Source organism: Elephas maximus, chromosome 3 (assembly GCF_024166365.1).
Source record: "Elephas maximus indicus isolate mEleMax1 chromosome 3, mEleMax1 primary haplotype, whole genome shotgun sequence".
Taxonomy (NCBI): domain Eukaryota; kingdom Metazoa; phylum Chordata; class Mammalia; order Proboscidea; family Elephantidae; genus Elephas; species Elephas maximus.
In genome coordinates this window covers 185,109,868-185,124,921 of record NC_064821.1, presented here as the reverse complement: position 1 = coordinate 185,124,921, position 15,054 = coordinate 185,109,868, and the positions used below count along the sequence as shown (strand labels likewise).

Genomic DNA, 15,054 nt, shown 5'->3' with positions numbered 1-15,054 from the left:
TCTCCGGGCGGCCGGTTTTAGAATTGACAGGAAAACTTGCTGCCCCATTCCAGCCTTGGCCGAAGCCGTTTGGATGGTTACACGTGAATTGGGTTCTAGTGCCTGACACATATTTCCAACCTGAATATAAGGACCGCGGAGCCAAGTTGTCAGGGTGCACAGTGAAACCAACAACTGGATCACTTCTTTTGGGGGGGACTGGAAAAGGACGAAGGATGTGGCAGTCTGCTTCCGTAAAGATACCAGCCTAGGAAACCGTATTGGGCAGTTCTGCTCTTTTCTATAGGGTCGCTATGAGTCGGAATTCGACTCCAGGACGAAGAGCTTGGTTTTTCTATTTGGAAAAGGAAGAAGCCTACGGTTTGCAAATCCAGTTGCTGTGATTAGACGACTGCGCTGGTCCTGACAGCCAGAGTCGTCTGTACAAAAATCCATGAAATAGAAAAGAACACATCACTAAACCTTACTAGCCCCATTTTTTATTTTGGTTTTTGTTATTGACGGTGGCCCTTTTAAGGCCTAGGATGAAGATTTCCGTGACTCTCCCTTCTCTGAACTTGTCTAGATACTGCTAGGGTAATTTTATGGCATACTGCCAGGTATTGTCCATATTGGTATTTGTTGTTGGTTGCCTGAAATCACTGCATGGCAAACTCCATGTGTGCGGAGTAGAAGTGCTCTTCTTTTGGAAGCAGATTGCCAGGCCTTACTTCTGAAGCACCTGAGTTGAACAGCCAGTCTCTCCGTTAGTAGTCCATTTGCGTGCAACCCAGGCGTCCATTCGTATTTACTTTTTACCTTTGAGAGTAGGATTCTTGATTCATTCCTGTTTACATCCTTTAACACTGGTCAGTGCCTTTCATATGGTAGGCACACAAACTTTCTAAGCTAGGTTCAGATTTTTTTGGAGTAAGCAAATAACATTTGAGTGAATTAATTTATTTTCTTAGGTACCTAGATTGAGGTAATGAGCAGATTTAGGACCGCTGGTACCTCCTGAGGCATCTAGGAGAATTATTACCTGAAATACAAACGTTAGTAGTCAGCAGGCAACCAGATGGGCCCTAAAAGAGTGATTACTTGTGGGTTTTTCCTCCCTAACTACCTTTCTAATTTTAAGTTGATTTCACTTCTATTACCTACCGTTTAACCTGAAGTTCACTATTTTTACGTAGAAAGACTATTCATTGTTCCTCAAAGTTGAATGTTAGAAAGATAAAATTATAAGCTGAATGTGAAAGCAAGGCTAAATTCTGAGATCTATAATTCTTCCCTGTGAAGAGAAAACTAGAATTCAGTCCTGGGATTGAATGTCTTTATTAAATGAGTAAATGGCAGCATGAATCAGCAGCAATAACTTTGGAAGGGATGGGGTCAAGGTGTAGGTTCAGAATGTGATTGTACATCTCATGGTCTCAAGGTGGCTGAAGAACTGTGCCCAAGGCCCACTAATCAGTATTATACATTGCAAATATAACAGGAGGGCAAGAAATAAACACCAAACCGTATGCCTTTTAAAAGGTTGAGTCAAAACCTTACAGATTATCATAATAGTCAACAAGATTGCATCATAAAATTTTAAATTTTTCCTCAGCTAGATTTTTCAACCCACAGTTTGGAACAGAGTTGTACAATGAATAAGCTTGAAGGAACACATTTTTGAGAAAGGGAACGCTTAGCTTTTTCTGAATTGATGGAATGCTTTCCTCTATTTTCCTTTTTCATGATGTATTATTTCCTCCTGTTTTACATCTTTATGCAACCCCAATTTATCTGAGGAAAAGAGTATATTGTAAGAACATGTAGGATCAAAAAAGCAAGAGTCTTTTACCGCCTTAGCATTTTAGAAATCCTACTGTTTTGTAGCAGATAATCCCAAATTAAAACTGCTGAGGCTTTCATCAACCCTTGAAGAAATATTTGGTTACTGAACAGGAAACTAGGAAGGCTTGAGCAATCTCCTAGGCTGATTAAAATGCAGTAAAAAATCAGTCCTCTATTTTGCCCTACCGTACTGCTCTTTGATGCCCTCATCAGGCCTGCTTTCTGGAGTTAGTATCTGAGGGGGGAAAGGGGAATCCCTGTGGCCCAATATTCCATTGCTTCAACCCTTTACTTTGTGGCTTGAGGGCTTTTGAGAGAAATGGAGAAGGAAGATAAATAAATAAATACAACTTTGACAGATTCATCAGCACCACCTCAACACAATGGAGGGGAGAGGGCAAGATTAAAAGGAGAAAGGTGTGGAAAGGAGGGGGCTGAAAGGGAAGACAATGAGGGCAAGGTGGTGGGAGAGAGGAGTCTTGGCCTTAGAGCAAGTCCAACTCAAAGGAGTGGATGCTGGCAATGGGGGCTCTCCAGAAGTTGAAGGTGCTGTACTCAAGGAGGGCATCGCCTTCAGGAGTTTTCTCTTGCTCTGCTCTGGTTGCTTGTCCGGTCATTTTGCCATCAGTGTTGCTCTTGATCTTATAGGTGGCTGTATCTGACAAACCCAGGCCTTCCAGCTCTGACAGATCCAGTTCTGGGATAGGCATCCTCCAGAAAAGAAAGGAGCTGTACTGGCTACTCACAGGGTCTCTCATAGCTCCCTAGAAAGAAATCACTTGTCAGTTTTCATGCTATAGCAATCTCCTGTGGCCCACGATCTTTCCTTGCTTATAAACTCCACACCCCTATTTACCTCTGCACATAATCCAAGTTCCCTACGACAGGCAGCCTTCCTGCATTACCACTTCCGACCTTATTCCTAATTTTTTTCTTCTTGGAATGAGTTATTTACTGCTTACTGCATCAAGTCGATCTTGGGTCTGGTTTTTAAGGCCTTCCAAAATCTGGCCCCACTCTTCCTAGCAGTACACATCCTCGGCTACAGTTACATTCGTCTCTGTCTTACTTAACTCTCTCCACTCTCCATCTTAAAATACTACTCTAGTTTCAAGATTCTGTATAAGTCCCTTGAGGAATCTTTCCTATATTTACAAAAATTGGATTTCTTCCTGCCTAGGTCATGGTACCTCTGAAAAGGTTTTCCATGACATTTCTGTTTTCCTTCTTGCCTTCTAAACTCTACTATAAAGTGATTTCTTTGTGGATGACATCCTTAAACTTTCCCAGCTCCATCTATCCTATTTCCTCCAGCGTCCCCCCAGCAGTGCTGTAGAAGTTTACCTGACTATATCTGTTTGGGGTTAGAAGTCACTATTATGTGTCTTGTGTAGGTGATGGTCTTATCTTCTTCAAAAGACTTGGAATTTCTCCAAGGGTAAATACAAGTCTACTTTCTCTGTACCTTCGCAAGTACTGAGCTCTGCACAGTTAAAGCTGCTAACTAATCTTCCCTCGCTATTTAATACAATGAATATCTTGTATCTATATAGCCCACAGTTCTGCCTTAACAGATTTTTTCTCTCTAGCTCCTTCTGAGCAAAACCCAGGTTCTAAAAGAATTTTCCTATGCTATAATGGGATTCCTTTTCTCTGATCCCAATGCTAGAATACATCTGATAGTACTGAGTGCAAATGGATTAGAAATTCCAGGTAATAAAAGCAAAGTTTAGATCAAAAGGGGAAGATTTTTAACAGAATCAGCTACTTTTTCATGCTTTAATGATTAATTCTATCACCTTTTCTGCTCACCTCACCCACACCCTGATATTATATGGCTATTCTATCTCCCTGCAGCCTCCACCCTGCTGCTTACTAGCCAAGGGAAGGAGCGTTAGTTAAAATGTTCCCAAAGGAGCAGAAAGAACATTGCCCTGTCTCCAAAAATAAAATCTCAAGTTTCAAAAGGCCTCCTTTCAACACACCCCATCAGCTTTCACAAGGAATGAGACTCCTAGCTAGCTGTCTTCAACAGGCTCTGAGATGCCCCCATATAATATGAAATGACATTACTAAAGCAGAAAAAGGACATCTTAATCTAGAACAGGGTTTTGTGGAAGAGTGTAGGGGCTTTAGGAGTGATGAGTGGGTAGACTGAGATGTTTTTAATATTAAAAGCAATTTCTAAATTCCTCTTTTTCTTCTTAGGCAGGTTCAAGTTCCAAAATAAACCCTGGGGAACTGAACATTACTCAGCAGAGAAGCTGCTTAGAAGGAGGGTGATGCAGGGAGGACTGGAGCAGGGTGGGGATCATGCTGGAAAAGTGATGTCATCATCCTACAATATTCAGCTCTGATCATCTCCAGTCATTTGCAGAGACACGTGCACTGAAAGATACAGAAAATGGTTGTAGGTACTAATAAACCAACCTCTGCTTGAGTTTAGGACCGTAGCGATCCTAAGAAGCCAACCCTAGGAGTCAATAGTGTTATTGACTTCTGCCCACAGGGAATTTTTTCTTATAATACTACCAGTATTTTCTTAGCTAGCTGACTTCTTTTATATTCCCTCTCTTACAAGTACCCTCCAGAGTGAGCTTAGCATAATGCTGGGCACATAATAGGCTTAAAAAAAAAAAAAACAAGAACCATAGGAGGAAATAAAAAAACCTATCAAATTTTAAAAGTAGAAGGCACCTTAGAAATTAGCTAGTGGCTTTCAGCCAGTTTGGATAGATTCATGTCTCATCATTCCCAATTTGGTAACTTTTCAGTGTATTTGTACATAGATACTGCCCAAACAGTCCCTGTCTGTGCCTGGAAGAACTTATCTTGCAATTAAAAAAGCTAAAGGGAATTTTTACAAAATGCTAAAGTCCTAAAATCTCTAGTTATACCACTCATATAGAGGCACATACAGAGAGTACCGAATGCATTCTAGAAAGACAAGTGGATGTGGCATTTAAAATCAAGTCAGGAACATAAGACTACACCATAAAAAAAAAAAGAAAAAAACCAATGCCTTTGAGTCAATTCCAACTCATAGCAGCCCTATAGAATAGGGTAGAACTGCCCCATATGGTTTCCAAGGAGCGGTTGGTGGATTTGAATGGCCGAGCCTTTTGGTTAGCAGCGGTAGCTTTTAACCACTATACCACCAGGGTTTCCGACTACACCTTAAAAAAGTTAAAATTCCCTTTACATTAGTAATGAAATTCAGATTTAATGTGATGTGTTTTAATTTCCAAGTCCCCCACATTTTGCAAAAGGTCCCTTTTCAGCTAGCTTTCCCTCTCTGTCCAGATATTCTCTACCCATACCTCATGGTGGTATGGGCACTACTTTACATGATTTACTTATCTGAAAGGGCGTGGACAGTACCATGGACAATAATATGTTCTCATTATCCTTCATTTTAAATTACCCAGATATCTTAGGCAAAGGTAATTAATAAACTCTCCCTTTTTTTTTTTTTTTTAATATTCTTAGATACATGATGAGAGAATATACAGATTAAAAAGACACACCTGCTCTAAGCCACATAGACATAGTTGAATACCCCTTGCCCTCACCCTCTGTGGGCCTCACTGACATCCAGGGCCTACCCAACAGGGCCTTGCTGTGTCATGCTGCCATGGTGCTGGGGATGGCGGAGGGGCGAGGGGTGCTAGACGGGAATGGACGCTCTCTGGTGTGTCATCGTATGTACCTCACCCTGAGCTTGGATCTTCCTGTTAGCCATGTCATTCCCCCACCTATTTCATTGAGCTGCAAATAAACATTACTTTTCCAGAATCTGTCCCCATACGTAGCTCCCATGGCTATACTGATTTCAATATGGGATCAAGCAGTTTTCCGACACAGGGCGTCCCCCCCTTTCCTACCAGAAGCTGCCTCTTTCTTTGGAGCAAAGGTTTTAGATGGGGAGTAGACCGCTGAAAGGGAGGTCAGGATTACTCTAAATATTATACCATATCCCTCCCTCCCAAAATTCCCTCCTACAGAGACAAATAAGTTTAGGGGTGAGGGTAGTAACATCAATGAAACATTAAGATAAGGAAAAAATTGGAAATACAGAGAAGAGGCTAGAGTGATATGGTAGGGATAAAGATGCATCAAAAACCTGGTAAATCAAATTATAATAGCTTAAAAACAAAAGTATAATTAGTTAGACTGGAGATTAAAATACTGAGAACAATGAGTTACAGAAAAATAAATACTTGAAATAAGAAGGTAAATGCTGAGAGACAATAACTACATGTAAATGGTTAGAAATATTTATATAAAGGACAGCAAGCAAGGTGATCTTAGTAAAGAGATGTAAAACAGTGATCAAATAACTACCCATTGTTCAGAGCGCCCCCTTCTCTCCTCTTGAACTGTCCCCCAAGCTCATCCTCACCTGGGGTTCTCAACCTAACCACAGGAAGCTGCTCTTATATCTTTGCAACCCTCCCCCCCTTCCCCTTCCCTCAGTTTAGTTTACCTGCTATCAATGAATTACTAGTGAAGTGCCTCTGGGGCTCCGGGTTCTGCTCTGGGCTGGAGAGAAGGCTGCAGAGGCTTTGATGGCTTTGTCTTCTCACTCTCTCGCTCTCAATGACTGAGTCTGTCTGCTCAACCTCCCCCTGCAATGCAGCCCCTCCTAAGAAGGGCGGAAGGACTCCCCGCCCCCACCTCCTCCCTGCCTGACTCGGCTATTCCAAATGACAGGTTCCAGAACACTTGAGGGGAGGGAGAGGATTAAGGCATCTCCGTAGGTTTACTGGTCTGGTCTGTACAATTAAATTATTCTCCATCTCTTCCAGCACCCTCATGCTGACTGGCGTGCAGTGAATGAGCAATTGTCTTTTGCTTTAATCTTATGTTTATGGATTAAAAGATTTTAACTCTGTAGACAATGGAAAGGGCAGTGTCCTTTACTTCCCCAATTTAAGGATTTCAGATTATGATGTGTTTTTGAGAATCAGAAAAACTCATTCACCGGTCCCCCTAATCCCTGCTGCTTGCCCTCACAAATAGGTGAATAAACCTAGCCCTTTTCCATTTTGGGTAGAGCACAAGAAGACGGGGGTTGTGTGAATCTCCGTACTTGGTTGGGTCTAGGGGATACGGGGCTCCGCTTGGTTTAGCCCCGCAGTGCCCAGCGCGCAAAGGCAGCGTGAGATTCCCAGGCGCCCGGTTTAGGTGCCAGGCCCTTATGGAGGTGTTCACATCGAGGTGTCAGGCGGGGCGTCCTTCGGCGGTCTCGGCGGGCCCCCTACCCGCCGCTCTTCGGTACAGCGCCCAGTCGGTCCAGGGAGGAGCTGTGCGCCCGGCGCCGAGCCGCACGGGTTTCGTAATCACGTAGCTGCCGTTTCCGCCCTCCGCCAGCCCCACCTCTACCGGCCCGCCCTCGGCTCCCCACCGCACCGGGGAGTGAGCCCGGGAACCCCGCACCGGGCGGCGCGGAGCGGAGTCCCGCCAGCTGCAGCCGGGCGCCTCGATGCCAGAGAAGAGCAGGTGAGCCCGTCGAGTTTGTGCCCCCGGCCCGCCCGCCCCGGCCGTCCGCCCGGCCACCCGCCCGGCGGAGACGCACCGGATGCGGCGGGGGGAGGGACGATGGCAGGGGCCGTGGAGATGCCGGGTCGGTGGGAACAGGGTGCCTCGCTTGGTAGCAGTCCCCATCCGCGCCCGTGGGAGAGAAAGAAAGGACTGGAGTGTTGGGGGCGACGTGCGAAAGGGACTTCTCTGAGCTTCACTAACCTCTGTGGCGGCGCGTGCCGGACACAGTGAAGCGGAGCTGGGTCCTGGAAGGTCCAAGTCAGACTAAGGCACCCACGGAAAAGAGAAAGATCCACAGAGAGGTCCCAATCCAAGTTCGAGGTGGGGAGGAGCAGAGAATTTCTGGGTAGCGATGGCGGGAGGTGGGGGGAAGACAGAAATAGAGTTTATGTGACTGAATATAATGGGGTGGAGGAGCTTAGAGCCTGGGTCCGTTTCCTCTTTAGCCTCCAAAAGTCCTTTCCTGGGGAAGGGCAGGGTTGATGCTGGGGCAAATGCCTGTCACTTTGCTGAAACGTGGGGTTCAGCCTCCCGTCTCCAGGGTTGCTCAGCACCCCTCCCTGTCCCAAGGGTCTCCACAGGGACCAGCTGCAACCCTGGGCTTATGGCCAGAATTGCCCACTCCATTTTCTCAATTCTCTTCTCTTTCTCTCCAGTTGGTTCTTGTGAAGGCTTGTCAGGCAGCGGGTTGGAGACCTTGGGGCAGGAGGCAGCGGAACCGGGAAAACCGGTTTGGGGCTAGAACCGGACCAGGGAACTACCTCTGTACATCCCTCCTTCCTGGAACCCTCCTCACATCCCATCTCCTTCTCACCCCCTCAACAGCTTTGAGGCCTGGGGGCCAGGGTCACCTTGGATGCCTGAGTTTTCCAAAAGAACACCTGGCTACCTCATTTTCATTTTCTCACACAGAAAGAAGAAAAACTCTGTCTTGGGCTGGGAGCCAGTGCCTGAGTCCCCTTAAGTCCTAGTGTGACCTTGGTGGTGGGGTGTATTTCCCAGCTCTGTATTTCACTCTTCCTATTTGGGGCACAGAGAAGCCAAGTTCTCAGCACTACTTGGCTGTCAGGATGTGGCCTTATGTAGCCTTATCCTGATCCCTCCTGTTGTTTTCCCAGCCCTTTCCATTTGAATGTGTGGTTGAAATAGTGGGCAATGGATTTGAGTGCTTCGTCCTCCTGAGTCCACCAGCTCAGACTTTGTTTCTTCAACCCACCCTTCTCTGGCTGCTTTAAAGGAGAGTGGCAGCCAGTAGCTCTTACTTCCTTTTCTAGCCTTGTTTGCCTTCTGTCCCACTCCTCACCTCCCGCAGTCACCCTGCCTTGTCCTCTCCACACTCCTACCCCACTCCCAAGTTTCAGAGACCCTGATGTCCTGGGGAATGGAATTTCCTGGTCACGTCTCATCATCATTGGTCATTTCATGCCAAGTCCCACACACACACTTTTCCTCCACCCAGCTCTGGCTAGATCCCTGGAAAAGGAACAGAAAGTCCTTGTTTTCCTCCACTGCCCCTTTCCTTCTATCTCCTCCTCCCCCTTTTTTCTCCTCTCCCCTCCCAGCACCATCCACGTCTGTCCACTCAGCTTTGAGCAAGGGGGGGGGGGCGAGAGATGTTGGGGAAAGTCCAGTCTAGTATAGCCTGTCTGGAGCGGGCGGGGGGGGGGTTTCCTCTGATTCTTCATTGTTTTCTCCATTGCCCCTGCCCCAACCCTTACCACCCACCACCACCATCATGACAAACCCTGTGGCTGACTGACTGACTTCCCCACTGACCACAGCTCCCCTCTCTGGACGGCTGTATTCTCACTTCCGCCCCGTCTGGTTACTCCTCCCCTAAAGTAGTAAAAAGGAAAGTAAGGGAAAGCCCAGACTCCTAGGTCATTCCCTCCCTTAGAAGTTGTGTCTCTGTATTTTTGTAATCTCAAGACTGCTAAAACATCTCTCATTTCTTAGGTCAGTCGAGGGTGCTAGGACATCAGAAAGGGAGATTCCTATTCATGCTAACGGTGTAATATTCATGAAACCACCCTGTTTAGAATCTTTGAGGTTGTCTGTACTGGGAAAGTCCAGTGAATATAGAGGAAACCCAGATGGCTGGCAGTAGTGAGAAGGGGAGGAACTTCTTTCTTGGACACTGGTGCTATTGGAAAGTTCCTTGTGTCTGGTTGGCTAATGAACCTTGGGATGGAAGTGCTGAGGAGGGAGGAGCAAACAGGTCACAGCATGAGGGGAGAAAGGAAGGAGGCTGGGGCCCTATCAACTGTGAGGCAGAGCAGGACAGGATAGGACATGTGAAGAGGGTGGGGAGACTGGAAAAAGATTTCCTCATGGAACAGAGGCTACCTGGCACATATACCTACAGTCTATACCCAGATTTTGTATGTAAGACACACACGGAGACATAGCCGTGCCACATATTTGTGAACAGAGGTATACATGCAGGAGCACAGCGATACACAGATGAACAGTGTGTACACAGCCTTCGCCAAGAATCTCAAAGTCAAGTAATAAAGGAACTGCTAACTGACTTCTGGGAGGGGTTGCATCTCAGTAGAGGGAAATGAGGAGGAACTAGGGCAGTGAACTGAAGGAAGAAATTGCTTACCGTAGAAAGCTTTGAGGTCCAACGTGCTGCAGTTAGTCTCCTAGGATGTTGGTGGTCAAGGCCTTTCTTGTTCTTAAAGAAAATCTAGGTGTTTAGGGCAAGACAAGGTAAAAGGAAGGGGCAGGGTGGAGGCTTTGTTTGTGAAAAAATGAAAAACCACCATTTCCTCTTCAGAGTCACTTAAATGCCCCTCCCCTTCTACCCTAAAGCCAGAGAGAAGGGAGCTAGAGCTTGTAGCACCCCCAAACTTTGCTCATTTCTGCCACTCTTCTTTGGCCTCCTTCCCATCCTCAGCCTAAGTGCTTCTAGCCCCCTTTCTCTCCCTTGGTACCACCAGCCACACTCCTTAACCCATTGATGTCCTTCTGGTTCTCTTCATTTTTCTGAGAGTCAAACTATGAGGTCCTTTTGTTCGGAGAAGATTAGTACTGGGGTAGGACTAGGGCCGCTAAGGGAGAGTTGGGAAGATGTGGGCTCATCAGGAGGTTTCTCAAGGGTGGGAGAGATCTCTTATTAACCTTTCTTCTTTGCTTTTTGCTAATCCAGTGTTCTAGGTCTGAGGAAGACAACCTTGTGCCTGATTGCTCCGCCCTGCTGTTTGGCCCTGTTAGTCTCGCAGGGTCTGAGACACCAGTCTTCACTGATCAGCTAAGGGTTCCAAGGACTCGGCTTTTCCTAAACCCATCCAGCTGAGTGAACCCAGGGTATCGTCACACCTGTAGGGAGTGAGGAGTGGGCAGCCAAGGCGTCAGAGCAAGAGCCCTCTGGGGCCTCAGGCAGAGGAGTGAAACTGGAACCATCAGGGAACATGAGTGAATTTTGGCACAAACTGGGCTGCTGTGTGGTAGAGAAACCCCAGCCGGTGAGTCTCCCCACTCCTACACCACAGAAATCAGTTACCGTGTACTGTGAAATAGATACATCATCTAGGATCTGCCGTCTAAAAAGTACACTCCTTTCTTCCTTCTCTGCCAGGATAGTTGCTGTGGCCAGGCAGGTATGTTCCTGGATTAAAGGGAGCTGGGTGATGGAAAGTGAATAGTTCTAGCTGTTACCTCCTGTTCCCATCTATTCTGAGTTGGGCAGGGGTTTGTAGGTGGAGATTATTGCCTGTTAGTTTTCCCCATTGTTTCCTCATCAGCCAGAGGTGACTTTGACTTGTCCTTTGTCTGGTATTCACTCTGCAGGCCACTGTCCTTACCACACTAGTTTGTGTTCTCTTTGTGTTTCTGTTGTTTTATCTTTGCCTTTTATACCCTCATGATTTCTGTATTAGAACGTCACATGTCCTTCTACCAGTAGACCCTAGCTCCTCCCCGTGTGGTTTTCAAGACTCTTTTCCCTTCCTCCATTATGACTGGAGGAGGGGATATCAAACATGACTCTCCTATTTTCCTCAAACAGAAGAAGAAGAGGAGACGGATTGACCGGACCATGATTGGGGAACCAATGAATTTCGTCCACCTGACTCATATTGGGTCTGGAGAGATGGGGGCTGGAGATGGACTTGCCATGGTAACAAGGGAATGGGAGAGGTTGATATGGAGGTGTGTTCTAGACTGTTCCTCTATTTGAAAGGTCAAACAGAGGACAGAACAAAATATTTGATGGGGAAGCAAGAATCTGGAATTCTAGTCCTGGTCACCAGCTGAGTAACTTCAGATGTGGCACTTCAGGTCTCTGGGCCTGGGTTTCTTTGTCTTTACAATTAGCAGATTATTTTTCATTAGGATGTTGGAGGACTTTCCCCAAAAGCTATAATCTTCCCATTTCCCAGTTAACTACTGTCTCAGTGCCACAGTAAGTGATATTATGATTGGAAATGTTAGGATAGGAAAAAGGCTGACCACATCTGTGCTAAATTACGTCCAAGATGCATTTCTGCTCTCAAAATAAGGGAAATCAGAGAGTGAAGAAGGAATCTTTTCACCATTTGTGAAGCTCAGGTAAATATGCGAGAAACATTTAATATAATAAATATAATAATAGGAGACACATTTTACATCATCCTCATAAAGGCCAGGGTGTGAAAGGAGGCATTGAGACTTGCCTGGGAGTAATGGTGGTTAGTTTTAATCTTTTCAGCTTGATTTTATTGTAAAGGAGATTGGGTCAGCCCCTTCCCTGGAGGGCACGGGGAGACCTCTTCCTGTGGGATGTGGGATATAAAGTCTCACATGTGCTTTTTCACAGACAGGTGCAGTTCAGGAGCAAATGAGATCCAAGGGAAACCGAGACAGGTCATGGAGCAGTTCTCGGGGCTTATAGCTCCAATAGAAATGGTGAGTGATCAGAGAAACCCACTCAACACCTCCAGCCCCTGATCCTCTGGTGCAAGAATGGAAAGTGAAGAGAAAGAATTAGAATGGAGAATTTTAAAAAAGGTAGGATCCGAAAAGGCAGAGAGACAGAGTTGTCCAAATAGATAGGAACAAAGAAAAGAGCACACTGTGGAAATAGTCTGCACTAGGTGATGCCTTCTTCATAAGGCCTGTTTTGAGGCTTGTCTTCCCCCCCTTTTTTTAATCCAGGTTCTGCTGTCTCGAAGCGCCACTCTGTCCAGCCCAGAAGATACGCTGCCCTCTCCAGATCCCTCCTAGAACCAGTGACCCCAGGGCCCCTCTTCTCCCTTTCTGTCTAACAGCGCTTCAGAAGGCTTGGGGGCTGGACTCCCTCAACTTCCTCTGGCTGTAGCCCCTCCTGGAGATGGGGTCAAGGCAGCAGGACTGACCACATGACTACTGGTTGGCCAGAGGAGCTCAGCTGAAGCCTGGATACCCTCAGATCTGAGTTAGGAGTTCTCCGAGAACCTGGGATGAGTTCTGGTCTCCTGAATGACGTCTGGGTGCCAGCTGTTAAACTCTTAACCTGGAACTCCTTACATGGGGGTAGGTGGGTGAGATTACCAAAGCTGAAGCTGGCTTTGCTGAGAAGCTCCCTACCTCCCAGCTCCTCCCCTCTTCCCCCCTGGAATGAACTGAAGCAGATACCAGGCAGAGGCTGAGAGGGTAATCACTGTTTAGTCCACCCTTTCTCTTTCAATTTCAGACTTCAAGCTCACAGCCCCTCAATATCTCTCTGCCAACACCACCAGAGTTTTTCTCTAGTTAGGCCTTTAACCCTGTATTTCTGTAGCATTACTAGCTCCCCAGCATCTTTCCTATTTTTTAAATTAAGATGTGTTCTCTTAATTACCACTACTACCTCTGTCCTTAACCCCAACTCTGTCAGGAGCCTTAATTTCCCACTGAATAAGAGTCAAGAGGTGGGTCTTAGCCTGATGACATTCCTTCACCCATTTAAGTTCTGGGGACCTGGCCAGCCCTTTGCCAACCTCCCTGCTGGCCCAGGTGAGGGGAGGAAGAGGAGTCTGGAGAGAAACCCAGAATACAGCAAAACTAGGATTTATATCTCAGGGAGGACTTCCTGGCCATTGAGGACAGGAGAGGTGGTAAGATAAACGGGTTAAAAACAAGCATCTGCGAGTTTAGGTGTCTAAAGATCCTCACAGCATGAGAGCAGGGGGAGGCTCTAGAGCAAGGTTTCTCAGTCTAGGCACTTTGGACATCTTGAGCTGGATAATTCTTTGTAGTGGGGGGCTGCCCTCTGTCGTGTATATGGTAGCGTCTCTGGCCCACCCTCGTTGTGACAGCCAAAAATGTCTCCAGACGTTCCCACATGTCCGCTAGGGGCAAAAACTGCCCCCCTACTTGAGAACCACAGCTCTATAGAGTCAAGATATTTTTCTCTTAAGTGATTTCCATGCCCCCACCCCACCCCCAGCCCCTTATCCATCCTAAGGCTGAGCCGTGGTTGAGCTAGGACCTCTTGTAAAGCAGGGCCAATAGTGCTGCAGATGTCTCCAAATGATTTTTCATTTGGTGTGTTGCCTATGCTTGCCTGACTTCATGTCTCTGTCATGGACATGTACCGTGCTTCTCCATTCTTGCTGTCTGGAGGAGGGATTCCTGTAGTGTGGAGACATGAATAGGGTATGGTGGAACTGGGGGAAGGGAAGAAAAAAGGAATAGTGCTATAGACACCCCAACTTGTCCTCCACAAATTTAAACTCTGTTTCTGTGCCCTAGTACTAGAACCAGACATGGATAAGACTCAGGGAGTTTTGTCTGAAGACCAGGTCCCACTTCCCACCTTCCTTTAGGTGGGAAAGCAGTGTAGAAGCAGGGTCTTCAGGCTGCTGCTTTCAGTTTTTTTCAGGTGTTCTTTGTTCTAGCTCCTTCCTTGCAGGGTGATTAGGAAGGCAGAACAAGACAAATGAGCTCCTGTTTACTGAGACAAGAAGGTGGGTCTCTTGTTCGCTCTTTAATAGGAAGCATCCTGTTCTGTAGTAGTGGGGGTCAGGAACATGGGAACTGGGATCCACTTTGATGATTCCATCATCTATCCAGTTTGCCCCCATCTACAGTGATTGAGGTTTTAAATTTTCCAAATTTCAGTGTACTTCCTGCAGTTCTTCAGGGTCTAAAATTGATCATAGAGATATACTCCCAGTTTACTATTTCAGTCAAGCTAGTTGCTTTGAAAGTAGCTTAGCTTGTTACCCTTAAGTAGCTCAATAGCTTGAGAGTTGTGTTAGATCTGAACGGTTAACAGGACAGGGTAGAAAGGTGGAGGCCTTCTGAATTCTCTGATCTTCAGCCTCATTCTAATTAATACCTGTTCTTTGGACACAATCTTCTCTTTCCTTTGGTGCTCTCTTGCCTTTAGCTACCTTCTCTAATGTGTATGCTACCATCACTTAAACAATTTTTAGGGTGATGGGAATGGGTTTGAGAGTCGTAATTTATATTAAAATTTTTTGAACTTTTAAAAACATTTTTCAAATAAAAAATTTTTAAGCAAAAGAGTTGCAGAGTAATCACTATAGGTGTGTATGGGGTTAAAGAATCAGTATGGCTGATGGTGTAACTCCTTGAAAGTGGTGGAGATGGAATTCTGTACCAACATTGCCCTTCCTGAGGAGGGTCAAGCACTGTGAAGGCAAGGAGAAGACCACTATCTTTGAAGGGCTTGAGTCCTTGTTTTTCCTATTCTTTTTAATTGGTGTTTCTCTGGAG

At 46.1% G+C, this 15,054-nt stretch overlaps 2 protein-coding genes across 4 annotated transcripts; one reads left to right on the top strand and one right to left on the bottom strand.

The window, feature by feature from the left end:
* Positions 1-1,304: 1,304 nt before the first annotated feature.
* MLLT11 (MLLT11 transcription factor 7 cofactor) lies at positions 1,305-10,072 on the bottom strand. 3 transcript variants are annotated; one of them, XM_049880416.1, is made up of 3 exons: positions 9,977-10,072; positions 7,570-7,710; positions 1,305-2,588 (listed from the first exon to the last, which is right to left on the bottom strand). In XM_049880416.1, exon 3 carries the CDS (start codon positions 2,580-2,582, stop codon positions 2,310-2,312), a length of 273 nt encoding a protein of 90 aa, XP_049736373.1. In that variant the 5' UTR covers positions 2,583-2,588; positions 7,570-7,710; positions 9,977-10,072; the 3' UTR covers positions 1,305-2,309. The 3 variants fall into 3 exon arrangements, with proteins under 3 accessions (XP_049736373.1, XP_049736372.1, XP_049736371.1); XM_049880415.1 differs by lacking the exons at positions 7,570-7,710; positions 9,977-10,072 and adding exons at positions 6,311-6,452; positions 6,917-7,156; XM_049880414.1 differs by lacking the exon at positions 7,570-7,710.
* CDC42SE1 (CDC42 small effector 1) lies at positions 7,179-14,841 on the top strand. Its single transcript, XM_049880418.1, has 5 exons — positions 7,179-7,326; positions 10,523-10,838; positions 11,381-11,491; positions 12,170-12,258; positions 12,508-14,841. Exons 2-4 carry the CDS (start codon positions 10,785-10,787, stop codon positions 12,242-12,244), a joined length of 240 nt encoding a protein of 79 aa, XP_049736375.1. The 5' UTR covers positions 7,179-7,326; positions 10,523-10,784; the 3' UTR covers positions 12,245-12,258; positions 12,508-14,841.
* Positions 14,842-15,054: the final 213 nt, after the last annotated feature.

Bases quoted from the DNA above. Each gene is read 5' to 3' on its own strand.
- MLLT11 (XM_049880416.1), bottom strand. From the start codon at position 2,582: ATGAGAGACCCTGTGAGTAGCCAGTACAGCTCCTTTCTTTTCTGGAGG.
- CDC42SE1 (XM_049880418.1), top strand. From the start codon at position 10,785: ATGAGTGAATTTTGGCACAAACTGGGCTGCTGTGTGGTAGAGAAACCC. The intron at 10,839-11,380 runs GTGAGTCTCCCC...TTCCTCAAACAG, and splicing joins TGGTAGAGAAACCCCAGCCG to AAGAAGAAGAGGAGACGGAT. The intron at 11,492-12,169 runs GTAACAAGGGAA...GCTTTTTCACAG, and splicing joins CTGGAGATGGACTTGCCATG to ACAGGTGCAGTTCAGGAGCA.